We start from the raw sequence: 25,393 nt of genomic DNA on the forward strand, positions 1-25,393 counted from the left end.
TATCAGTACAACTAGTTTATCAACAGTTTCTGCTGTTCTGTGGTTTGGTTTATTATAGGTGAACTCAAGCCGGTCCTCACCGTCAGCCTCTGGTGTCTGGATTTTACCAGTCAGCTCTTTTGGGCCTGACAGTTATGGACAGTCGTGGATCTACAGCCCACTTGTCTTCTTCTACTGATACAAATCCCCTGCAAGTTACGACAATAACCTGTGGATTTTCATGCAGCCGCCCTAAACTGGTCTGAGGGTTTAGCAGTCCAGATTCTGTTTAATATAACAACTCACTGCCTCTTCCTGCAGCTGCGTTAGATTTACAAACGTAGTCGACTGCCACAAGTTTAAACTGATCAGCTGTGTGTGAGAGGGAGGCCTGTAAATGACCATTAAATCCCCCATTCACTGAATTGGCCTGGCACCTTCACATCCACCAATAGAGGGCGGTGTAGTTCCACAGATTACTTCACTAAGGATTTCACAAGGAAGGACTTTATTATTAAATGGAGCCAAATATTACTTAAGAACACTTTATTTATATATGTTGGCATATTAGAGACTTAATGTGGAGTAAAATTAACGTGGACTTTGTATTTTTATTTGTTTTTCAAAGGTTTTCAGTATTTTTTATACCACACATGCTTTTGTTTTGAAATCCAGGAAACAGGAAGTGCAACAGCGGTGCCGGTGCGTATTGACGCAGTCGCTCCGTAAATATTAGATAAACGTTTCACTGAATAGATATGAAAACTGTACAAAGTCACATTTGAAAGGTTTCTCTAGCACCTGGCTGACAAAGGGCACAAGGTGTCGTTTTTACATGCTTATTTAGTGACTTAGAAGCTGTTAGCTAATGCTAATGCTAAGCAGCTAGTTAGCAGCTGGTCATTAGACTATTTCCTTTGTTAATGTTACTTAGTGTGAACTTACCTGGTCAATGTGACGGTTCCACTCAGTTTGCTCCCTCATGTAGATTGTTTACATGAATGTCTTTATTTGATGAACTTTATGGATCTGATGTTTCTTAATGTCTCCCTAAAGTCCGGCTGTTGTCATTCATATCATTCAGACATACTATAGTATAAGGCGAGGGTGTAACAGTTTGAAAGTATTGTTCAGTTTATGGTTTGGGCTGATTAAATTACAAATGTGTTTATATTATTGAATAGATTTATGTATATTTTGTACTATTAGCAGGCAAATGTCTAATTATTGTTTGTTCTGTTTTTGTCTTTAATCTTACTGTGTTTTCCAAAGTGTTTTGGAATTAAAGTCTTTATAAACATCAGTTATAAGAGAGTAAAGTCATTGGTTCAGCTGGGAACGTTACAAGGCCTCTTTGAAACTGCTCAGTGACCTTGTACAGCATAAAATCCCTAATCACAGACAAACTATTCACTCCATGGTGTTTTCTTAGGTCCATCTTATGGTAGAAGAATTATTTGGCTACTTGATGTAGTAGGTGAGAAATGAAAGTTCAAGTGAGGCTTTGGCACCAACATAAAAGCTGGTTGTTCTGTTTACAGCTACAAAGCCTTGGTCAGCCCACTGGGAGCAACAGTGGGTCTTTGTCTGCTCTTTTCCCATTCCTGTCTATGGGCTGAGATGGAAACAGAATATAAACATAAAATTACATAATATACTTTGAAAAAAATATATATGTATATATATGTGAGAATAACTTTATAAAATCAAAAAGAAGACTTTAAAAATGCATAAGGTTACATATTAAATATTTCAGACTTTCATTTTGACCAATATCCCACACTGAATATTTGGACTGGGTGTGAACGATCACGTGACTCTCTGACAAACTTTCCTCCGTCTGGAGACGATGGAGCTTGTTCTTGTGCTTTTTCTGCTTCCTGTCGCACATTCAGGTAAGATCCACATTAAAATCCAGTTGTAACATTTATTTCTCCAAACTCATTTGTTTGATTGCGGTGTTGGTTCAGCGTTTGGCCCCGTAGTTTCTCTTTGGACGTTGTTCTGCGGTCTGAAAAGACTTTCTCATTCAAAGACGAACATGAATCTTGACTGAAACATATTAATCATTGACAGAGAAGCTGTGAACTGGTCTGGACTGACTGAGTCAAAGCAGAGAAATGACTTTTACTCTTGAATTACCAGCCAGTTGGAAAAATCTGCTGAACCACATGAAGTGAAAATACTGTAACTTCAGGACCATCGACAACATCTGCTCATACCTGCCTGTTCTGTTGTTACTGTTTCTTAGTTTTGTGGTTGTTGGTAAATGAGGTGGGTCTGTTTGTTTTACGGCCACATCAGGTTTGTTAGGTCGGTCTGTGTAGGACCGACATGCACCCTGAAGGATTTATGTTATTATTACTTTTACCAGTGTGACACATGAGGCAGGATTTCTATTGTTCTTAGTTCTTAGTTCGCCTCCTCACAATTGAATAAACCTTTTGATATGTAACTCATGTAACTTAGATAACCTGTTTATGTTAAATAAAGTGTAAATGAAGATTTATAAAATAAGTATAACTCTTGTTTTAGGCAATTTATGTTTAAGTCAAAGAACTGAGAATTGATAATAAATGAAAATTGATTTTTTTCTTTTTTAATTGTTTGACCTGACCCCCTTATTCCTTAACCAGGGTCCCAGGGATCAGCTGGAGCCTATCCCAGCTCTCTTTGGGTGAAAGGCAGGGGTCCACCCTGGACAGGTCACCAGTAACTTTGAATATTTTATCAACAAAATGTACTTAAAGTATCAAAAGTAAAAGTACTTGTTTCATGTATAACTACTATTGTCACAATCCAAGTTCTGGTCCAGTCTCTGCTCCATGTTTTCCTGCTCCTGTTACTTTCTGGACTTTCTACTTATCCAGTCTCCAGTTTCCAGATTTTCCTGCCTCCCATTTTCCATCATGATTCACACCCAAAGAAAAAACGTAGTACTCTCCACTCCTTGTTGTTGTGAAAACCGTTATGTGCCTGGATGTGTTGTTTACTGCACAGCTGTTCAACCTTAAACATGATAGAGCTGTTTTTTCTGTTTTTGCTGCTTCCTGTCACACATTCAGGTAAGATCCACATTAAAAACCCTGTTTTAAACATTTAGTTGTGGAAAAGTGTTGGATCATCCAGTTTTTACTCTCACTTTCATTCCAGTCTTTAAAATACTTTATCATTAAAAGACAAACATGAATCTGGTTTCTCAGCTCAAGTCTCAGTTACAAATTGTGAAACGCCCACTGCTTGTTGTAAGATACATTAGTTTTCTTCAGCTGTGTGAAATGTTTAATCAGTTACATTAACACTCTCAGTCATGTGTTTTATTCAGTTAATAGGAAATAATAGTGGTTGGAAATCATAAACCCAAGGTGGGACTTAGGAAAGTTGTGAAGAAAGACTGAAAGTTCATGTCTCCTGGATCTTGTGACGCTCATAAAACTTTTTCTCCTGTTTTTGCAATAGAGCCAGACTAAGTTGTCAGAGTTTCTTTAAAGTTCATTCGACACATTCATCTATAAGCTGACTTTAAATTAGATAAATATGACAAACATCTGATTAATGGAAAAAAGATTTAGACCAGGACTAATAGAAAAAATGACCAGTCAGTTGGAATAATCTGGTAAACCACATAAAGTCAATCTCCTCATACCTGCCTGTGACGGCTCTGCCTGAACCTGGTTCTGGTTTTATTGTTTGTTTCTGTTACTTTGGTTAATTGTTTTATAAATATCATTGTTGGTGAGGAGCTTTTACACTCAGCCAACCCACTCTAATATGTTTCATAATGTATAAATGAAGGTTTGGGAAGCAAATACAACTCTGTTATTTCTTTGTAGTCAACAGGAAGTGAAAGTCTGTTCTGCTCATAGAACTGAAAACTGATTATAAATGAAAATACTTTTTTTAAATAATGTTGTCTGACCTGAAACCTTTGGTTTGTCCTACAGTGAAACACTCTCTGACATATTTCACCACTGCATCCTCTGGACTACAGACCTTCCCAGAGTTTGTGGCTGTGTTGATAGTTGATGGAGTTGAGGCTGGTTATTGTGACAGTGACAGTAAAACTGCTGAACCCAGACAGGACTGGGTTGAAAAGTTAATCAAAGATGATTCTCAGCTGTTGGAGTGGAATGTTAACACCTGCATGTCAGTCCATCAACTTTCAAAAGCTCTGATTGAGGAAATAAATCACCACTTTAACCAAACTGAAGGTAAATTTATGTTTGACTTGTACTAACTAGTGTTTATTTTCATGTTTTGTTAATAATTGATTTATTTATTTTGCATGACTCTATTACCTGGTAGACACAGAACATAAATGCATGTTGAGAAACTACATATCAAAGTGTAAAACTAATCATTAGTCTAATTCCATCCCCACATCATCTGTAGAACCGTCCCTCATACCCCACCACACACTGGAGGACAAAAAGTATTAACAGCACAACAAACATGTCCCTCAACATCTGCATGTTTTTACACACACAAACCTACAGTTTCTAAATACATGCACCAACATTTCAAGTAACACGTTTGTCCACAGTTATGTATGTTCTTATTCACACCAGAGAACCTGTGGACAGTCACAGCCCAGTGCTCCTGCAGGATCTAAAGCCCCAACCCTCCCCAGACCTCATCAGACAGTACACCACCTTATGCACATGTTCATACTCTAAGAAAAGATCATGGAATTAGCTCTGAAACAATTATTTCACACACACAGTAGATTTAAATCATATGTTTCATTTTCAAAACTGATTATCAGACCTGCTCAACTTAGTTGTAATGTTTTGATTTGTGTTTGTAGTCTAACCTCTTAAAGAAGATAGTCCTGTGTTACGACCTGCTCTAGGGGAAGAGGAACTAATACGTGAGCCAGATGTAAAATGGCCAACGGGAGAAATTTATTGTAACACACACACAAACTAACAAGGACCGTCTTTGAGAATAAAGAAATGGGTACCAACAAAAGTCTGTAACACTCTTAAGAGGTTTAGAACACAAAGCGTTCCCAAAAAGGGGAAGTCCCTTAAGTGAAACAACTGAAACCCAAAAAAGAAAGAAAATCAAACTACATACAATAAAACAGAATCTCAATGGGACAAATCTTTCCCAATAAAAATAATTTAAGCCAAGTACAAACAACTAACAAGCCAAGCTGAGTCCAAAAGCACAACAAAGTTTACACAGTACACTAAGAAACCTCCTTATAGCCACTGGTCAACTCAAGGGTTCCACAACCCTAGCAAAGAGGCACAAAGAGAAACAAGACAGAGTTTTCTTACAAAAGAATAAACAGTTAAGTCACTAAATGTACTAGACAAGTGCAAACATGAAGAGGACAGCATGGCAAACTGCTCACACAAAATCACAGCTGCCACAAATGGTGGTGATGACACCTCTTTTAAAACCCACTCTTGATGATGTCACTGGAACTTGATTGGAGTAGCAAGCAGAGATGAGTGCCAGACAAATCAGGAAACAGATAATGGATCATGTGGACCAAGGGCTGGAAGAAGGGAACTCCAGTGGCAGGTTTGATACTGTGACCAATGATTTGGCTTCTCAGGCGGTGAAACACCAATCAGCTTCAGGACAGGGCAGGATGTTGGCGAAACACGAAGGGCCAATCACAGACGAGCAACTGATGCAGTTGATTTGCATTTTCACACAGGGCAGCAGGTGAAAGAAAGAGGGAGAATGGAGATGAGACTGGAGAGGTTGATGGACATGTTCTCCTTGGTTATGATGGAGAAGATTTCATGTCATTTAACGCAAAGACACAGACATGGCTGTACACAGAACAGGCTGCAACCTACAGATACAAGTGGGACAGTGACAAAACTCAATTAGATGTCTCTAGTAACGTCCTCACTAAGATTTTCCCTCAGTTTTTGAAGACCTTTTTGAGCTATGGGAGCAGCTCTCTGCAGAGAACAGGTAGAGTCACATGACCTGATGTAGTGTCATGATGTGAATATTGAATTTCTAATGTGCAGTTACAGTGAACATGAACTGACACAGTGAGCCCCACTGAGATGTTTCTGTTGATTTAATCTGACTACATTGAACTAGTAACTGTAGCTTCTAGTTAATTTGTAGACAAAGACTTGTCAGGTCTAACAAACTGTGGACTTAAATGCAGACAAATCAGAAAGGCAGGATGGAGGAACTACAGGGTTTTATTCCTGGAACAAGGAGAGAGCACAGGCAGTGGAAAGACAGCAATGATATTTACAAACCTCTATTGGTTCTTCTATTTGAGAGAATAACTGAGTATTTCTTCCATGGTCTGTCCGTCTGTGTGCAGACCTCCCCTCAGTGTCTCTCCTCCAGAAGACCCCCTCCTCTCCAGTCAGCTGCCACGCTACAGGTTTCTACCCTGACAAAGCTGACCTGTTCTGGAGGAAAGATGGAGAGCAGCTTCATGAGGACGTGGACCACGGAGAGATCCTCCCCAACAAGGACGGGACCTTCCAGATGAGGGTTGACCTGAACCTTTCATCAGTCAGACCTGAAGACTGGAGCAGGTACGACTGTGTGTTTCAGCTCTCTGGAGTTAAGAACCACATCGTCACCAAACTGGACAAAGACCAGATCAGGACCAACTGGGGTAAGACTGGGATCAGAGGGAGCTGAATGTTACTTGATGTTTGTATTTTAGCCTTTGTCCTGCAATTCAGCTGGAAATGTATCTTCAACAAACTAATATTAACAAACCAGTTCAATAACTGAATGAACCAGTGCTCATCATCCCAGGATCACTGGTCAGATCCTGTGAACCAAACAAGATTCTCAGTAGATTCTTTGATTTCTAAAGTCCTAGAAAGTTTGAAAGCATTTTCCACACATACAGCAACAAACCTTTATGTATGGATGAATAAACTGATGGAGGCTGCACCTCTGTTCTAACCTGCTTCATCTCTGTCTTCATATTTTTGTTGTTTCATTCACCAGAGACGTCCAGTATCACGACCATCCTCATCATCATATCACTGGTTGTTCTTGTTCTCGTCCTCATCGCTGCTGTTGGATTCATGGTTTACAGAGAGAAACAAGGTGAGAGAGAAAAATGAAAAGATGATCTGTTTAATTGACTTTTTCACTAAATGACCAAACTGTGTCATGAAGTCCACAGTCTGAAACAACCAGCAGTAAGTGTGTCAGGCTCAGAGCCACAGAGTCCTGATAATATGACTGTACTCTGATGATGTAGGAGAGAAGTGAGAAGAAATAAAGTGAGGACTAAACAGAAGAATGGGTTTATTTTTCAGTTTGACTTTTATTCTATTTCAAATGATGTGACTAGGCTCCAGCAGATCCCCGTGACCCTGAACAAGGAAAAAGCGGGTATAGAAGATGGATGGATGGATGGATGGATGATGTGACTCACTTTATGCTGTAGATTTAAAATGATTTCAGATTATTGTACAGATGAACTGTTCACTGCAGGATTAGTGGATTAACAGAGTGTTTCTGAATTTACAGCTCCTGGTAACAGCTCTGAGCTCTCTGAGAGACTGAATCCAGATGTTATAATTGTAAGAAGTAAACCTGTGGCAGAATGAGACAGGTGCTTCTGTTTAATGCAGCTTCGCTCGGCTGAATTAATGAAAAATATAGTATCTGCTTTCAGTTACAAACTATCCACATCCAAAAACCACACACATAACTTCAGTGTCTGTGTTTCCAGGCTTAGTCACACATTCAGTATTCACATGCCAACATTTCAGTAAGGATTTCCTCAGTAGGTCATGGAGCAAACAGATATGATGCTGTATCTTTGTTCTGATATTGTTTTATCTGTTTGCTTACAGAACAGCATAACTAACAATCTTAACACTTTTTACTGCATCTTTATTCCATGAAACACCAGAAACTCAGGAGCCACTGACCAACTCAGGAAAGTTCTCACAGCCTCACTGGGCTCAAGTTACTTGTGACTGACCCTCATGGTCCAGGTCGTCAGATTTGTCTTTTATCAAAACTCTGACAAACATCAACAAATCCCATAAATAACATATTTCATAAAATGTGACCGTACATTTTGTGTCACACAGACTTTAACTGAATTACCTTACAGATGTTTTCCTGCAACACTATCAAACTGATTATTACAAACTATTGCACCAAACTCAGCTGATTACATCAAATATATTCAACTTTATGTCATTGACATGTAAAAACAAATATACTTTTAATGTCATTACACTGGTTTAGATTTCAATTCACTTTTTAAAGCTTTTTATAGTGTTTTGTGCCTTTAACATTGAGACTGTGAAATAAAATCTTTATACCTAATTAAATCTAATGTTATATGAAGTAACTGAGCAGCTGAATAAGGCAGGATGATTGAACCTTCAGAAAATGTAGCTTCTGTAAAATGTTCAAACTCTGTTAAACAAATGATTGTCCTTAAAAGTGACAGCAGATTTAAAGTCCTTTTTTATGTTACTATGTTAATGACATGAACAGTTTATTATAATGTTCACAAATAATACAAGAGTCTCTGAAACCAAACTTTTTCTGACTGACCTGTAACATACAAGTGAGAGGACATCAGTCCACATTCAGTTTGTTACTTTTCTTCTTCCTGAATATTTTTTCAGTCCTGTTTGTTTGTTTGGACTGTTTCCATGTTGCTGTCTAAACACTCAATAAAGAGAAATAACGCCACGCCAGGAAAACCACAGAAGAAGAAGAAGACGCAGTTAACCGCGAAATTCAACAAAGCAAAGTAAGTTGAAACAGGAAATAAAATAGTTGAACGTCCTGACAAAGTTCGTTGGGTCAAACTGGTCGTTATCACTGTGACTTAGAAAGTGTCTGGTTTTAGTTTCATGGTGGGAATGTTGTCAAAAAACGCTCGCTAGCTTTTCGGCTAATGTTAGCTCTCTGAGCTAACTAGCCTGCTAGCAGCCTGCCCAGGTAACAAGCTACCGTTAGCTAACTGATGCTCTTCATTATTTTAGGGAAAGTGACGCTGAAATAGCAATAGCTGTAGAATATTAGAAAGTACTGCGATTATACACATTGTCCTTCACTAACAGATGAAAGAAAATCAATTTGATCTTCACATTAACCAGAGACGAATGAATAGTAAAGTGAGTGTTTGGTTGCGATGTTTGCCTTTTGGTTGACAGCACCAAGAGCAAGAGAGGAGGATAGAGAGGGAGAGAAGGACAGAGAGCAGGATGAAGTTGACAGAGACAGCAAAGACCAGGTGAGAAAGTGCACAATTAGTGAAGACCACACAGTGATAATGCCAATTGACCACATTCATTGAAGTGGATTCTACAATAATCTGACATAACTAATCAGTTTATTGATGTTGGATCATTGCTGTGTTTCCTGGTGTGTTACAGCACCTGTAGATAGTTGTGAAACCATTGTTAGGACTGTGTATCACACTAATCACCCATGTGAATATAGTTACATGTACATCCTGAAGACAAATATGGAACCAAGTCATGAAAAACTCTGCTCTATTGAAGCTGGATACAACTGGCATTTATAGTTTGCTCACTGTTCAAATAATGTTTTTCCCTTCCTGTGTTTACCAGTGGGAAAGAGCTTTAGAGACGTATGTTAGAGAAAATGTGAAATGATAAGTGTGTATAATGTTTATTTGTTGTGTGTTGGGTAACACTGTCATCAAAAACATTACTGTTAAGCAAAGTGAGCTCTATGGTTCTAACTAATGTTTTCTTTTAATTCTTTAATTCTTCTTCTTCAGTTTGTTTTTTAAGTCTTTGGCTAATTGAAATTTTAGAGACAATGTTAATAGTTTCTTAACTAGCATAAGAAAATAATACAATCTACATTGTTAAATATTGAATAAATTAAATAAAACAAGAATTTATCTTTCAATAATTTTTATTATCAATTAAAAAAATGAATAAATGATATAGATAGAGCAGATCCAGGTAGGGATTCAAGGAGGCTTTTTTCAGAAGAGGAGACCAGGCGTGTTCAGGTTCATATAGCTGGTGTAGCACCGTTAAAGGTCTGAAGTGTTAGAGACCAAGTTAGCTGAAAAATAAAGAAAACCAATGTTTTAAAAGTTTTCTCATCTGGACACCAGAATTACTTAACATTGTCAAGTCAATTAATAAAATATATATATATATATATATATAAAGTCATTTTAGTATTAACAAACACACCTGATAAAAATATTTTGGAGTCATCCAGTTTTTGCTGAATATGTGAAGATTTCAGGTGAAGCTGCTGTCAGTCTGAGGACTGAGGAATGAGAGGGAAGGATTTGAGGAGGCTTTTCTCAGTAGAGGAGATCAGGTGTGTTCAGGCTCAGGATGGACTTTTCCAAAGGTTTGAGACCCAGCTAGCTGACAAAAAAAAGTTTTCAGATTTTCTGTGACACCAGAATTACTTACTGTTTTGTCAAGTCAATTCATGAAATATGTGTATTAAGTCATTTTTATATCAATAAAAATCACATACCTGATACCAATATTTAGGAAACCACCAATAGCTTGAAGAAGACGTGAATTTAAAGATTCCAGTTTTTAGCTGGAGTTGTGAGGATTTCAGGTGAAGCTGCTGTCAGTCAGAGGACTGAAGAATGAGAGGGAAGGGTTTGAGGAGGCTTTTCTCAGTAGAGGAGATGTTTAGGTTCAAGATGGACTTTTCCAAGGGTTTGAGACCCAGCTAGCTGACAGAAAAGAAAATCAAAGAATATTGTAAAATTTATGTCATCATTACACCAGAACTGTTTTGTCAAGTATGTATGACAGATAACAAGTATTCTTAGTATTAAAAAGTCACACACCTCATTTAGTAGACTAGACTGAGACTGTAAGGAGGGTCCAGTTCCAAGTAACATTAGACGATTGAGGAAAGAGAGGACGGTCTTTGTATGGGCGGCCATGAACAGGTTCTTGCAAACTGTTAGTAGACTGAGGAGTGGGAGGCAGGACTTTGTGCAGGCTGAACTTGACTGTTGATGTTGTCCGGCAGTAATTAGAACAATTGATCTCTTTTGGTGATGAAGTGCTGGATCACCCAGGAGAAGCTTTGCCCCATGTCCTGTAGAGATCACTACAAGGTGCCTTGCAACCACCCCCATGAAGTAACTATGTGTTTTAGCCAATGGCCCAAACCCTGTAGCAAATGTTGTCTTACAGAGGTTTTGAGGCAGAAATGTGGTCTGTTCTTCACTAGACCACATGTATTTGAGAGAGAGAAGTGTAATAATTAAACATTCCCCATTCAGATATATTTAGCCACCAGCTAAAAGCACTGACAACCACCTGATCCATCCTAGAAAATTTAAACTGGCAACAAGAAGACCCTAAGTTTAGATGGACTGACCAGTTAGGGCCTTTCTATGTTTGTTTGCAAAAGTGCTATTTGTTGGCACCTGTACTTTGCTTGGTGTTCTTGTAGACGTTTCGCCTCTCATCCGTGAGGCGTCTCCAGTTCCAACTGACTGGTGCAGACTCCCAGGTGTTCAGCCTCCGTGGAGCCGTAAACACCTTGAGGGCCGTGGAGGTCACACGTGGGTCGATATCCCACTTGACCAGCCCGTGTGTCGATAGGGTCACACGAGTAAGGAGACAAGGTTCAGCTGGAGACCTCATGTCTCCAGGTCTGCCAATTCTTTTATATGCAAATACTCCAATCTTTTCATTATTTTACTCCTTTTTAAGAGAGGGTAATTTTATCTTCTCTGTGAATCTGCCATGAAGTAAAATCCAAGAAAGCCACGCAAACAGTGAAATGTTCAGGTGTTATTTCATTAACACTAGAAATGTTTGACTCCAGAGGTGATATTATATTATGGACTGTGTAATGTTGTAGCTGCAGAGTATTCTTCATATGTTATTAGGTTAAGGAACTAGAGCTAAGTGAAGGTTTAGAAACTAAAACTAATAGAGGTTTAAGTACACTAAAACTTCGTGGTTATGTTCAGGCACAAAAACTTCAGGAGGGGCCTCCTGGGTACAGGGGGTCTCAGAAATGTTCCCTCATTTTTTGATTGTCTGAGGACCATAATTTATTTTCATGTAGCTTTTAAATGTCTGTTTTTCAAATAACAAAGCTAAAAAGTGCCTACAGCTGCTTGTGTCTGGACTGAACTGTCATAAAGTGCAAAAATATCCACTACCAGTCAAAAGTTTGGGTTCATTGCAATTTTTCCACCACAATTTCTTCATTTTATATTGGCATTTAAGTACTGCAAGGCAGCAGATTCACCTTAAATGCCACAAAGCAAAGTGGTGTCCCAACCTTTGTTGGGTACTGAAAACAAACGACACCTTCTGAAGGTTAATCTGGACAATACAGCCCAACAGGAAGCAGTAGTGTATACTGCTATTATGGTGAGGAAAAGGCAATTAACAAGGCGGTCAGGATAGTGACCCTGTTGATTGCACTTACTTAGATTCTGTGATTTTCTTTTATTTCTAAGTGTTCACTTGTGTTATGGTCTCATTTCCAATACAATGATAATTAATTTAATTACATTAAACTATGTCCATTTTTATAACAAGGTTTTGACTGGTAGTGTAAATGTTTATCCCTACATTAGTAGCAAAGGTCTGTCTTGGTAAACTTGCTTGTTTGAAGAAAGTGAAACAAAATAATCTTAGTTATAGCCAAAGGAAGCTGTAACTACTGGATGTATATTCCATAGGCTATAGGGTGTAAATTATGGGGTGGTCTGGGAGGGCTTGCATTGACTGATGGGGGCGCAGCTTCCCGTCTCTCTCTCATTAACACCCTCCCATTGCAAATTTCCAGGAAATGAGTGAATTATAAAACCAATAGGCCTAGATTCCTCCAGTCTAAGTAGGTTTTAAAAAACACCTATCTCCTCCAATTCTGCCATCCCTGGGAATAACGAGCCCCCCCAAATGTTCGGTTTTATTCTCACCCTGTTGTGGCTCACTTGGATTTCATTTCAGTTTTAGTAGATTTGTTTACAGAACAAGAGTTATCATCCATTCATCCAACCATCCATCATCTGCAAGAGGCTGAACGCCTCCTTTGTCTTTCTGTCACACAGGGAGTGAAGATTAATTACACTGTTTAACAATTTCATAAATGTTCCTTCAGCTGACATTAGCATTCATTTATTTTGGTTGCTGAAGGGTAAACAGTTTCACTTCAACAAAATGTATTGTTGTCATTTAATCTAATACCAGATGTTAAAATTTGTAGGTCCAACCATTTGTCTCTGATAAAGAAAATAGAAAGATTGAAGGGGATCTGCATGTCAGACTTTTTGCATTTCTTAACCTTCACTCAGATATAGACAATTTTATAAGGTTTGGTTGGTTTGTTTGGTGTTGGTGGGATTTTTACATGTAACAGTTGTCCTCATATGTAAATGATACTATTTTCAGTCTCATGCCTGGCCACTAAGAATGAAACTATAATTTAAGATTATAATTTTGGGAGGGGGGGGACAAAGTTCTTAGAGAACAATGAGCGGGTATCTCTCTCAGTCCCAGGTGTCAATAACCATGTTCCACTCAAAGGCAGAGCACACCAGACCCTCCAAGGCTGTTCTGGATTTTATCCATGCTACTGCATTCCTGTTAAATAAGGTTTCATACTATTGTGCTAGAGCAGGAAACAATGTTACACACAGTGTTGCACACTGGGCCTGCTCACAGTGGCAACCAGGCTAAGTACTCGTGGCTGTGCCTGCCTTAGGTTGTCCCGAGGTTCTGCAGGGGGGGATCTTACCCGTCATAGGCGAACAGTCTTCCATACCAGCCTGTTTTTGAACTTGTTTTTCTATTATGGCTTTATTAAATTTTAATCCATGTTTCAGTCTCATGCCAGATTGTGTCCTGTGTTTCTGTGCTGTACAAAAACACAAGTAAATGTTCTCACACACTGTGCCTGCTCACAGTGGCGTTGAGGTCAGGTACTCGTGGCTGTGCCTCAGGTTGTCCCGAGGTTCGGCAGGGGGGATCTAACCGTCATTGGCGAACCAGTCTTCCATACCAGCCTGTTTTTGAGCTTGTTTTTGTTTGATTAGTAAATTCTAATCCATGTTTCAGTTTAAAGTCAAACTGTGACCTGTGTTTCTGTGTTGTACAAAAACACAAGTCGGTATACTCGCACACTGTGCCTGCTCACAGTGGCGTTGAGGGCAGGTACTCGTGGCTGTGCCTGCCTTAGGTTGTCCCAAGGTTCTGCAGGAGGGATCTTACCCGTCATAGGCGAACCAGTCTTCCGTACCTGCCTGTTATTTATTTAACGTTTTAATTTTTCCTGCCTCCTGTCAAACTGTGTCCTGTGTTTCTGCACTATACAAAAACACAAGTCAGTGTTCCCGCACACTGTGCCTGCTCATAGTGGCGTCAAGGTCAAGTACTCGTGGCTCTGTGTGCCTCAGGTTGCCTCAAAGTCCTGCAGGGGGATCTTACCATCACAGGCCAGAGCCAGTCATCCGTGCTTCACCCTTTCTTATTAGAGGCATGACTTTTACTTATTTTGTCTAATCAGTCCAGCTTTCAGGAGAATCTGAATGTGCATCACCCAATGAATGCAGAATCAAAACCTACGGGACTGAAGATTCTTCATATATTTTTCTTACAACCAGTAGATTTGACATTGAGGTATTTGCTCTTTGGTGTTTGTTCTGACACACATTTGGATCGAGCTTTAAAACCTGAACCTCCCCCACACTTTAACAGTGTTGAACTGCATGTTGGATTGAGGCCTGGACTGGTAAAAACAGTGAATGAACTGAAATGTGAGTGACATGCAGCTTCTCCAACAGGGCTAGGACTTGTTCCAGATGTCCTAGTGAGTAATACTTTCTTTACATGTATTTTTAAGACTTCACACTTCTGGGGAGATTCTCAGTCATCCAGGTCCTGGTCAATGTTATTCTATTTACTTTAAATGTATTTTCTGAAACTTTCTGGTGGTTGCTATTTTGTTTTTTTTACTTATTTGAATTACTTCTCATTTTAATTTTATGCTTTTTTTTTTTTTTACTTTTTTTTTTTTTTTTTAAATTAGGCAATCGCCATGATCTTGTGATGTGTATTATTCTGGGGGGGTTGCGGCCTACCTTCCTTTCACTGTTTTCCATTTTCTTTTTCTTTTTCAGTGTCAAAACTGGCTGCTGTGGAGACTCTGGCTCCGACTCTGGCTCCGACTCTGGCTGCTGTGGAGACCCTGGCTCCGACTCTGGCTGCTGTAGTCCTGGCCACTCTATGGGGATAGGAGGTTCCGACCACTACGGTGGTCCTAGCCACTCTGCGGGCTCAGGAGGCTCCGGCCACTCCGGTGCTGGTAGCTGGGCCTCGTCGTGGGCGCCTCGCACACGACACTCGGGGGGCGGGGACCGGCCGGACAGGAGCGGGTTGAGCCTTGACACGGTCACCTACATCGCGACGCCGAGGGACCGGAACTGGAAGGGCTGGAAGCTGCAACCGGCGAGGCGGCACTGGAGGGTGCTGGTCAGGGCGCTTCGGCAGCGTCTGCAGTGGCGAGGATCTGGGGCGGAGCTCCAGCGGAGGCGGCTTCGTCGGCACACAGGGGCTGGGAGAACAAGTGGAGACCTCAGCGGGTATGAAGACTTTGTCGTGCTGGGGATCGGGGATCCAGGGCAGGACAGGCCTGGGCGACGCTTTAGCCCGACGTCGGTTCCGCTTCTTCCTGGGAACCCCAGGTGGTGAGACGGCTTGCCCTAGAGCCGATGGCTGCGACGCCGGGGACTGCAGAACTGGCGATGACGAAGGAAGTCGTGACGCTTGCTGCTGTGGAGCTGGGTGTTGTTGCCGGGTCGTACTCCTTCGAGGCAGGCCTTCAGGCTTGATTGCCAGGCGGGTTCCGCGGAAAGCGTCTCGATGGCGACTCCCGACCAAGTTGTCCTCCTCGAAGTACTCCCAGTCCTCTTCCACACAGCGAATCTCCCAATCCGCTTCCCAGGAGGCGGGTTCGGAGGCGATGGGGTCCCGGAACACAGGTGAGGTCGTGGGTGCTGTAAACTGTAGCGCCGAAAGCTGTGGCTGGTGTTTTGCGGGCTTGCAGCCTGGAACAGTGTCGATTTCGGCGTCTGGAGGTGGGGTGCGACGCTGGTGGGTTCCACGGGCCAGTGGCAGGCTCATCCCAGAGATCATCACAGGAGTAATCGCTGTCCAGCGGGTCATCCAAAAATGACCCCGGAGAGTACCCTCGGACAGGATGATTCCCAGGTGAGGGCCCGCTAATTGGGTCGTCTAAAAACAAACCCCCAAACCTACAAATGGGGATAGCCGTTAAGAACTCATCCTCTGAATCATCCTTGCTCTCTAGGGGGTCGTCCAGAAAAGACCCCCTGGAGTACCATGGATCGTGCTTCTTGGCCTGATTGCTAAACCAAGTAAGGGGGTGGACCTGATCCCGAGGTCTGCTGCGAGGGTCTTGAGGAAAGCGGGGAGATGGGCTGAGACCGAGTGAAAAAACCTCTCAACCTTAAACACCTCACCGCAGGCGCAGGAGGGGAGCATGGCTGAGGCAGAGAAAACGCTTGGGACTTGGTTCTACGGTTCCGTCGGGAAGGCATGATGGAATAGTTTTTTTCTTTTTTTTTAAATTAGGCAATCGCCACGCGATTGCATGATCTTGTGATGTGTATTATTCTGGGGGGGTTGCGGCCTACCTTCCTTTCACTGTTTTCCATTTTCTTTTTCATCAACTTTTGATCATATATTCTTTCAAGTATGTCGTACCAGTCGACATCCACTCTGCGGAATTTCTCCCTCACCTTCTTAATTGTTTCTTCGTTTCTCCATACTTTTTTGTAGTTGCAGTCAGAGCGCCCAAGTTTAACTGAAAGTAAAAGAAGGGGTCATTCTGTAGTGCAGTTGTACATGAGCGACAGAGTCAATAGACACTGTTTGAGTTATTATGTTACATGAAAACATGTTGTCCTGTCACTTCCTCTCAGCATTAAAGTACACAGAAACCAAATACTGAGGATAGCATAATACAGAGCATAATTAAGGTTGAACAGCTGTGCAGTAAACAACACATTGTTAGAGAAATTAAAATGTTACCCTCAGGTTTTTTTAATCCACTTTACTTTAATGTAAGTCAAAAACACTGTTTGAGTAGGGCCTGTTACCTCTTGTCTCTTCTTAAGGTCAGTCTGTTCTGACCTTCACTCTCTAATAAGACACTTAGTATCGAAACCCAGATGTTTTGCAGTTTCATGGGAAACTGCCTCCTCTTTTTTCCTTTATCACATGACTGTTTGTATCATAGTATTAAAATGATGCGCTGCCCAGCTAAGAGCCAGTGATCCTCATGCTGTACCAAGGTTCTGTGTGACTGTTACTCCTTGCAAGTAAAACTTCTATATAATCTTACCAAAGTTCGTCCTCTGAGTCTATTTGTTAAAAGAATTTACCTAACAACTTGGGGGCTCGTCCGGGATCGCAATATCTCCTCTTCCTTCCAGGTTTGGACCTAAAAACCGTGCACGGGGGAGTCTTAAGACTCCTGACTGAAAGCCCTCCGCCCCGGTCCCATAAGGGAACGGTTTGGAGCATTGGGAGGCTAGGATCTCAGTGAAAAACAGCTGAAGTGTTTTTCACTGACTGTGATAATGAAATGGTTTCTGAGTGTTATTTTCAGGGGGACAAGCTATGGCTTGATGGCCGGGGCAGGGGGCGGGGACGAGGTCGTGGCCGGAGACCTGGCAGACGGCAGATAGTTGATCATGACTACTGCTACGTCTGTGGAAAAGCAGGACACTGGGCCAAGAGCTGCCCACAGAGAAAGACACACACTGAGCACCAGGAGGGAGGAGCAGGATACTCTGCATGACTAGACAGCAAAAAAGGTCAGATGCAAAATACACACACTGAACAGAATAAAGAGATACGAGACACACATCTGACTGAAGCTAACATTTTGAGCCTAGAAGGAGTAACTGAACTCATGCTGTATGAAGAAAAACCTAAAGTGACATTGTTGGTGCAAGGAGTTAAAATAAAATTCCAGTGTGACACAGGAGCTTGTAGGTCAGTTCTTAGTAATCCACCAGACAAACTCAGACTGACTACAAAAGAACACATTTCAGTAAAAGATGTAGGAGCAGCTTGCAAACTACAACCTGAGGCTGCTGAAGGAATTAAACCAGTATTTGACTCATTATTAAACGCAGGCATTACCAGAGATACCTAGAGCTCCACTGGTACCAGACCCACAGACCCTGCTGAATGACGTCAAGCCCAGCTCAAAGTGGTTCACTGTCATTGATGTGGCAAATGCATTTTTCTCTATTGAAGTTGACAAACAATGACAATTCTGATTTGCATTTGAGTTTTTGGGCAAAAGATGGACTTGGGCGTGAATTCCACAGGGTCATTGTGAGTCTCCTACCATCTTTTCCCAAGTAATGTCTACTAACTTAGCTAAGTTTAACCTCCTGCAAGAAGTCAAATATGTATTTGTATGTAAATGAAATTTTGATGTGCTCTAAAACACAAGAACAATGCAAAACAAACACCATAGCTCTGCTTAAGTTTCTAGCAGAACAGGGACACAGAGTGAGTAAGAGCAAACTACAGTTGTGGAAAAAGGAAGTTAAATACCTAGGACACAATCTTTCACAGCAAGGGAGAGCTCTAGACTCAGACAGGAAAGAAGCTATACTTAAAGCACCAAAACCACAAACTAAAAGACAGATGATGTCTTTCTTAGGTATGACAAACTTCTGCAGAGCATGGATACCAAACTATTCAGAGCTGTCTAGTCCATTGTTGAAATTGATTTATGACACACCTATGGCAGCTCATGACAGAATAAAATGGACTGAAATTACAGAAAAGGTTTTTAATGATCTTAAAAAGACCCTGACCAGCACCTCTGTTTTAGGACTGCCTAACTATGAAAACTGTTTTATGCAAACTGTTGATTGTAAAAACGGTCACATGACTTCAGTGCTGACTCAGCCTTATGGGGACAAAAACAGGCCTATTGCTTATTATTTTGCCCAGTTGGATCCAATAGCAATGCCTGTGTGTATTCAAGCTGTTATTGCAGCCTCCATGACAGTCCAAGCTTCAGCAAACATCTTGTTTCATCCTCTGACACTAAAGGTTCCACATGCAGTCTCTGTCCTGTTGTTGCAAAACAAGATAGCATACATGTCACCAGCTAAACATCTGTCCTGCATGACTACATTGCTTTCACAGCCACATCTCACTATTGAACGATGTACAACCTTTAATCCTGCTACATTAATGCCTATAGCTGAGGATGGTGGGCCACGATTGTATTGCTGAAACTGAGAACAGAGTGTTGCCCAGGGTTGACCAAACTGACACACCTTATAAAGATGCTGAAATGACAATGTTTGTAGATGGATCTTGTAAAAAAAAAAAAAAAAAAGAAATCAGACTGATCTAATTCTACAGGAGATACTGTTGTAACCCTTAAAGATGTTTTAAAGCTGAAATACTACCATCTCATTTATCATTGCAGGCTGAAGGACTTATTACCATAACAGAAACTTGTAAATTATGAGAAGGAAAAGTAGTTAATATCTACACTGACAGCAATTATGGATTCTCAACTGTACATGTGTTTGCTCAGCAGTGGAGGAACAGAGGAATGATCACATCATCTGCTAAGCCCATCACACCCAAAGACTTTCTTTTCCAGCTGTTAGATGCTGTGCAGCTGCCTAAAAAGGTTGTTAATTGCAAGTGTGACACAAATGTGAGGAATAGACATGATTTCTTTTGGTAATGGTAAAGCTGACGAAGTTGCTAAATCAGTAGCACAGAAACCACTGCCTTTACAAGCTACAGTTACAGTTGAATATCTTGATGAGCAGATACTTAAAGACATGTAGAACAGTGAACCTCAAGATGAAAAAGACTTATGGATAAGAAATAAGTGTAAAATAGATGACAACAATATTTGGAAATGCAAGGATAACAAAGTAGTGTTCCCTAGAAGTTTATTTAGATATGCAGCTGTACTGACGCATGCTAATGTGCATACGTCAGCAGGAGGGATGGTAGATTAGTAAACACAGTGTTTACAACATAAGTACATAACTACATAACTACTCTAAAAAAAAAAAAAAAAATGTATTAACAATGTGAAATACGTGGAAAAATAATCCACAGGGACAGATTGTGACAAGAAATAGTGGAAAGTTTCCACTACCTGAATATTCTTTCAAGACATTTGCATGGATTTTATTGAACTAAATAACTGAGGGAAAGAAATACTGTTTAGTGATCATTAACTAAATGGATTGAAGTGTTTCCAGCAAAGCATCCTGATGCACTAACAGTAGCCAAAGCACTGACAACTACTATTATTCCCAGATTTGGAATTCCAGAGAAAGTCTATTGTAATAATGGTACATATTTTGAAAACCAGGTAATTAAACATCTTACTGCAGTGTTACCATTTACCTCAGTTAAAACCATTCATTAAGGATGATACTTGAATGACTGAGACCATTGCTGATTACATGGCAAAAATGTTGAATAATAAAAATGTTGTAAATGTTGTATTAATGCCCAACAGGAGGGTCCTGAGCCTGAACCTGACTCTAGAGTGAATCCAGGAGACTGGGTCTTTGTAAAAATGATCAAGAGAAAGTATTGGTTTTCTCTGTGCTGGGAAGGACCTTACCAAGTACTGCAGTCTATACTCATGGTTGTGAGAATTGTTGAAAGACCTTCCTGGATTCATTTAACACACTGTAAAGAGGTAAAAGTACCGTCTGAGTAATTCTGTCAAACCAGCAGGGACTCACTCTAAACTCCAACTAACCTGTGGTGAAGTCTGGCTACAAAGGGGGGTGGAACCAATAGGGACCACTCGTCTCAAACCAGTGTAGAAACCAACCACACCCAGGGGAATTAGGTGAGTGAGGAGTAGAGTGACCTGGGGAGAAGACTGCTCAGAAGTACATTTTGCCATGGAGGGTCCAATATATCGACCCTGGCACCCCTTTAGACTATTTTGTGGGGTGACACTGACAATAAGCATATTGACTGTCATATCACTGACCACAGTTATGCTGATTTTGTTTCTCTTTGAAAAGGGTTTGCAACAGCCGGAGAACGCTACTGACTCCACTGATATAAGACCTGGTATCTTTTCCTCCCTTGAGAAGGAATTGCTACAGCCAGGTAATGCCATGAACAAAACCAAACCTACCAAACCTAGGACAAAGAGACCTAATGATGAGCCCACTTTTATCTTTTGGGCCAGTAAGATTCAAACTGTCCAGTTTGATTTTTGTAAAGTAGTTAACTGTGGTAATGTGTGACAGGAACAGCTAACATGAGCAGACAAGTATATTTATGTCACTAACATATGTAGGTTACACTGATAAGACTTGATCCACACAATGATCCAACAGGCTTGAACTACACACTGCAGCTGTTTGCTTCCACCTGCCCTCCAGCCAGTAAACAATGTCTTTGCATTATTTGATGCCACCTCCTGCTCTTACTCCATCTTTCTTTACACCTTATAGTGCTAATTATACCTGTTTTTGAGAAGTTCTACTTCAGGGAGAAAGGTTGGTGATCTCCACTGGTGCAGCTCTACCACCAATGTGACCACTCCTGGGGCAGGCTATGACCCTTCCTGGTTCACGGACCATGTTACTGCACGTGCTGACCTGTGGTGGTATTGTGGGGGAAACCAGTTGAGACCAGTGCTCCCACCTGATTGGCAGGGAACCTGTGCCCTTATACAATTGGTGATGCCATTTTATGTGTTGCCACTGTCTGGTTCTTCCCTAGACAGCCCACACAGTGTGAAAAGAGACACTCCAGCAGCTGGCAGTTTTGATAACAGAGTATATATTGATGCCATCAGAGCCCAGAGGAGTCCCCGACAAGTATAAAGCTAGAAACCAAGTTGCAGCAGGGTTTGAATCTTTCCTGTTTTGGTGGTTAACCATTCATAAAAATGTTGACTGGATAAATTACTTGTATTATAACCAGCAGAGATTCATTAACTACACTAGAGATGCTGTTTGAGGCTTAGCAGAGTTTAGGTAAAACTAGTCTTAGGACCTGGCAGAATCGGATGGCATTAGACATGTTGCTGGCTAAGGAGGGAGGTGTTTGTAAAATGTTTGGATCTATCTGTTGTACCTTTATTCCTAACAACAGTTCCCCAGATGGATCTGTCACTTGAACTTTACAAGGACTCCAAGCCTTTTCTCAGGAGCTTGCTGAGAATGCTGGTATTGACAGTCCCTTCACTTCTTGGCTGGAAGGAATGTTTGGTAAATGGAGCGGTCTGATCCAGTCCATACTCATCTCAATGGCGGTGATGACTGCTATTTTAGTCACCTGTGGTTGCTGTTGCATTCCATGTATTAGAGGCCTTTGTCAAAGCCTTATTGATACAACAATTAACAAACAAATGTATCAGTCCATTTCACAGGATGACCAGGACCCCTGAAACTTCTCCAGAGCCAGTGAAGGAAGACCTGACTGTGTCTTTTACCGACTATGATAAATTTGTCTTAACTTCTGAACTGTAAGGCACAAATGACTCCAACATTGAAAATTCCTACAGGAAGTGATGATGTGATGACTGTTTGCCCATAAAGACAGGAAGTTATGACATTTATTTCTCACTTCTACAAGTTATATTTTAGCATGCTAATCATTTTAGATTTGTGATTGTGATCTTTGTTTGATCATAGTTATGATTTATGATTTTACTGTTTTTCCTGTAATAGTAACAATTCTGATCTTTCTGTGTGTTTTACCATAATAATAATCATTAATGATCTGCTAAACATTTTCACATTGTAGTTATGCTAAGCATAAACAGGAGGGATGTGTTAGAGAAATTAAAATGTTACCCTCAGGTTTTTTTAATCCACTTTACTTTAATGTAAGTCAAAAACACTGTTTGAGTAGGGCCTGTTACCTCTTGTCTCTTCCTAAGGTCAGTCTGTTCTGACCTTCACTCTCTGATAAGTAGTGATGGGCAAATGATACCGAGGCTTCGGAGCTCGTGTCACTCTTCCTGAAGCGGAGTGATTCGAAACACTGTGTCGAGGCTTGTATCAAAACATCAGTGTCACGTGACTGATCATCACTGTTTCGCTTCGCGCTTCATTGCTTCAATATGTTTCAAAGCTTTTCATTGGCTCACAGTCTTTCAGTGTGTGTCATTGGCTCATGGTGTTTCAATGCATTCTGAGGCAATGACAGCGTGACAGGTTTGACAGATGTGAGTGGTTTGGTGCCATACCAGCTGTATAACATTCATCATTCTGCTTCAGGATTTGGAGAGAGAGTGAGAGTATTTTGGCAAGTTTCACGGCGAGTCCCACCAATAAGCGACGTTCTAAAGTTTGGGATCATTTTGATTTCTGTCATGGGATTGAAAGAGTGCCAGTGCTTCATTCATGCTCTTTAGAGGTTGCTATTGCTTCAGTTGTCCACCAGATGTCACCGTCACTGAAGTCTCGAAGCTTTGAATCTTTTTCAGCACAATTGTCAGGAAAGCCTCAATGCTTCATGAGGCTTCACTTGCCCATCACTACTGATAAGACACTTAGTATCGAAACCCAGATGTTTTGCAGTTTCATGGGAAACTGCCTCCTCTTTCTTCCTTTATCACATGACTGTTTGTATCATAGTATTAAAATGATGCGCTGCCCAGCTAAGAGCCAGTGATCCTCATGCTGTACCAAGGTGCTGTGTGACTGTTACTCCTTGCAAGTAAAACTTCTATATAATCTTACCGAAGTTCATCCTCTGAGTCTATTTGTTAAAAGAATTTACCTAACACGCATCAAGGCACATAACGGTTTTCACAACAACATGGAGTGGAGAGTATTAAGTTTTTTCTTTGGGTGTGAATCATGATGAAAATGGGAGGCAGGAAAATCTGGAAACTGGAGACTGGATAAGTAGAACGTCTAGAAAGTAACAGGAGCAGGAAAACATGGAGCAGCGACTGGACCAGAACTTGGATTGTGACAATAGTAGTTATACATGAAACAAGTACTTTTGCTTTTGATACTTTAAGTACATTTTGTTGATGAAATATTCAAAGTTCCTCTTCCACCACTGACACTACCAGGTTTTTATTTAAACAGTAATATCAGATGGTGGAATGGACCAGACTCACATTCAGTCCACATTCATCACACATGGGGATTCAGTAGTATTACCCTGCAGTGAATTTACTAGGTGAAGTATTTTATTCAGGTACCTTTGATATATTTGTACATGCAAGTCTCAGCAGTTTATCAATTGGCATTATCACTGTGTGGTCTTCACTAATTGTGCACTTTCTCACCTGGTCTTTGCTGTCTCTGTCAACTTCATCCTGCTCTCTGTCCTTCTCTCCCTCTCTATCCTCCTCTCTTGCTCTTGGTGCTGTCAACCAAAAGGCAAACATCACAACCAAACACTCGCTTTACTATTCATTCGTTTATCATTCAACAAACTGATTATTGGGTTGATCTTACATTAAGTCTATTAGCAATACCTTAGTTATATAAAGTCTATGCTTGTTTAACCGTATAATTAAGGAATGTGTGTAATGTGACCATAGAAACTGAAACAGGGCTGGTTTGCTAATTAGCCATGTGGAGTAAAGTTCCTTTCTGGTTAATGTGAACATAAAATTGATTTTCTTTCATCTGTTAGTGAAGGACAATGTGTATAATCGCAGTACTTTCTAATATTCTACAGCTATTGCTATTTCAGCGTCACTTTCCCCAAAATAATGAAGAGCATCAGTTAGCTAACGGTAGCTTGTTACCTGGGCAGGCTGCTAGCAGGCTAGTTAGCTCAGAGAGCTAACATTAGCCGAAAAGCTAGCGAACGTTTTTTGACAACATTCCCACCATGAAACTAAAACCAGACACTTTCTAAGTCACAGTGATAACGACCAGTTTGATCCAACGAACTTTGTCAGGACGTTCAACTATTTTATTTCCTGTTTCAACTTACTTTGCTTTGTTGAATTTCGCGATTAAGCGCGAAGTCTGTTCCCGCGTCCACGTTTCCCCTTAACGCCTTGACCCTGACCCTGACCCTGACCTCACCCTGACCTCACCCTGACCCTATTCTGACCCTAACCACCCAGGAAGGGCGCTGCAGACATCACAGTTTTGACTGGGGGGAAACGCGTCTCGAAGGGGGAACAGACTTGGACACAACACCGCCACCTACTGTACCGGAGTGGGAATCATCATGACTTTATAAACAATCACTGGCTGTTAAACCTGGAATGAAGTTATGATCAATCAGTTTGGATCTTTGATTGATTGGTGAACAGGAACTTCACTCTGTGCATTATTAGATTTATATTATTATTATCATTATATATTCAGAGCTGGACCATGTGTGGGACTGGACTTGTTTCAAAGGTTCTGTGTGTTTAAAGTAAATGTCTGTTCCTGTTGTTGTTGCATCTG

The 25,393-nt window shown here is 40.8% G+C and overlaps 2 protein-coding genes and 1 long non-coding RNA gene across 7 annotated transcripts in view; 2 read left to right on the forward strand and 1 right to left on the reverse strand.

Annotated features, from left to right (window-relative positions):
- Positions 1–8,404, forward strand: part of LOC113126007 (major histocompatibility complex class I-related gene protein-like) — a 30,739-nt gene extending 22,335 nt beyond the window's left edge. Inside the window, exon 8 of the transcript XR_003295235.2 lies at positions 7,597–8,404. The gene's annotated coding sequence lies outside the window, so the exon portion shown is untranslated. The remainder of the gene's footprint in view (positions 1–7,596) is intronic.
- LOC113126012 (uncharacterized) lies at positions 1,805–15,207 on the forward strand. Of its 4 annotated transcripts, none has more exons than XM_026299748.1 (5): positions 1,805–1,874; positions 3,924–4,190; positions 6,290–6,592; positions 6,937–7,038; positions 15,077–15,207. In XM_026299748.1, exons 1-5 carry the CDS (start codon positions 1,829–1,831, stop codon positions 15,190–15,192), a joined length of 834 nt encoding a protein of 277 aa, XP_026155533.1. In that variant the 5' UTR covers positions 1,805–1,828; the 3' UTR covers positions 15,193–15,207. The 4 variants fall into 4 exon arrangements, with proteins under 4 accessions (XP_026155533.1, XP_026155530.1, XP_026155531.1 ...); XM_026299745.1 differs by lacking the exon at positions 1,805–1,874 and adding an exon at positions 2,892–3,044; XM_026299746.1 differs by lacking the exons at positions 1,805–1,874; positions 15,077–15,207 and adding exons at positions 2,893–3,044; positions 7,468–8,404.
- Positions 9,838–11,691, reverse strand: LOC113126018 (uncharacterized). Of its 2 annotated transcripts, none has more exons than XR_003295239.2 (4): positions 10,772–11,691; positions 10,444–10,654; positions 10,146–10,324; positions 9,838–10,011 (listed from the first exon to the last, which is right to left on the reverse strand). It is a non-coding gene; the product is annotated as an uncharacterized LOC113126018 (long non-coding RNA). The 2 variants fall into 2 exon arrangements; XR_003295238.2 differs by having other exon boundaries at positions 10,146–10,328.
- Positions 15,208–25,393: the final 10,186 nt, after the last annotated feature.

Source organism: Mastacembelus armatus, chromosome 11 (genome assembly GCF_900324485.2).
Source record: "Mastacembelus armatus chromosome 11, fMasArm1.2, whole genome shotgun sequence".
NCBI classification, from domain to species: domain Eukaryota; kingdom Metazoa; phylum Chordata; class Actinopteri; order Synbranchiformes; family Mastacembelidae; genus Mastacembelus; species Mastacembelus armatus.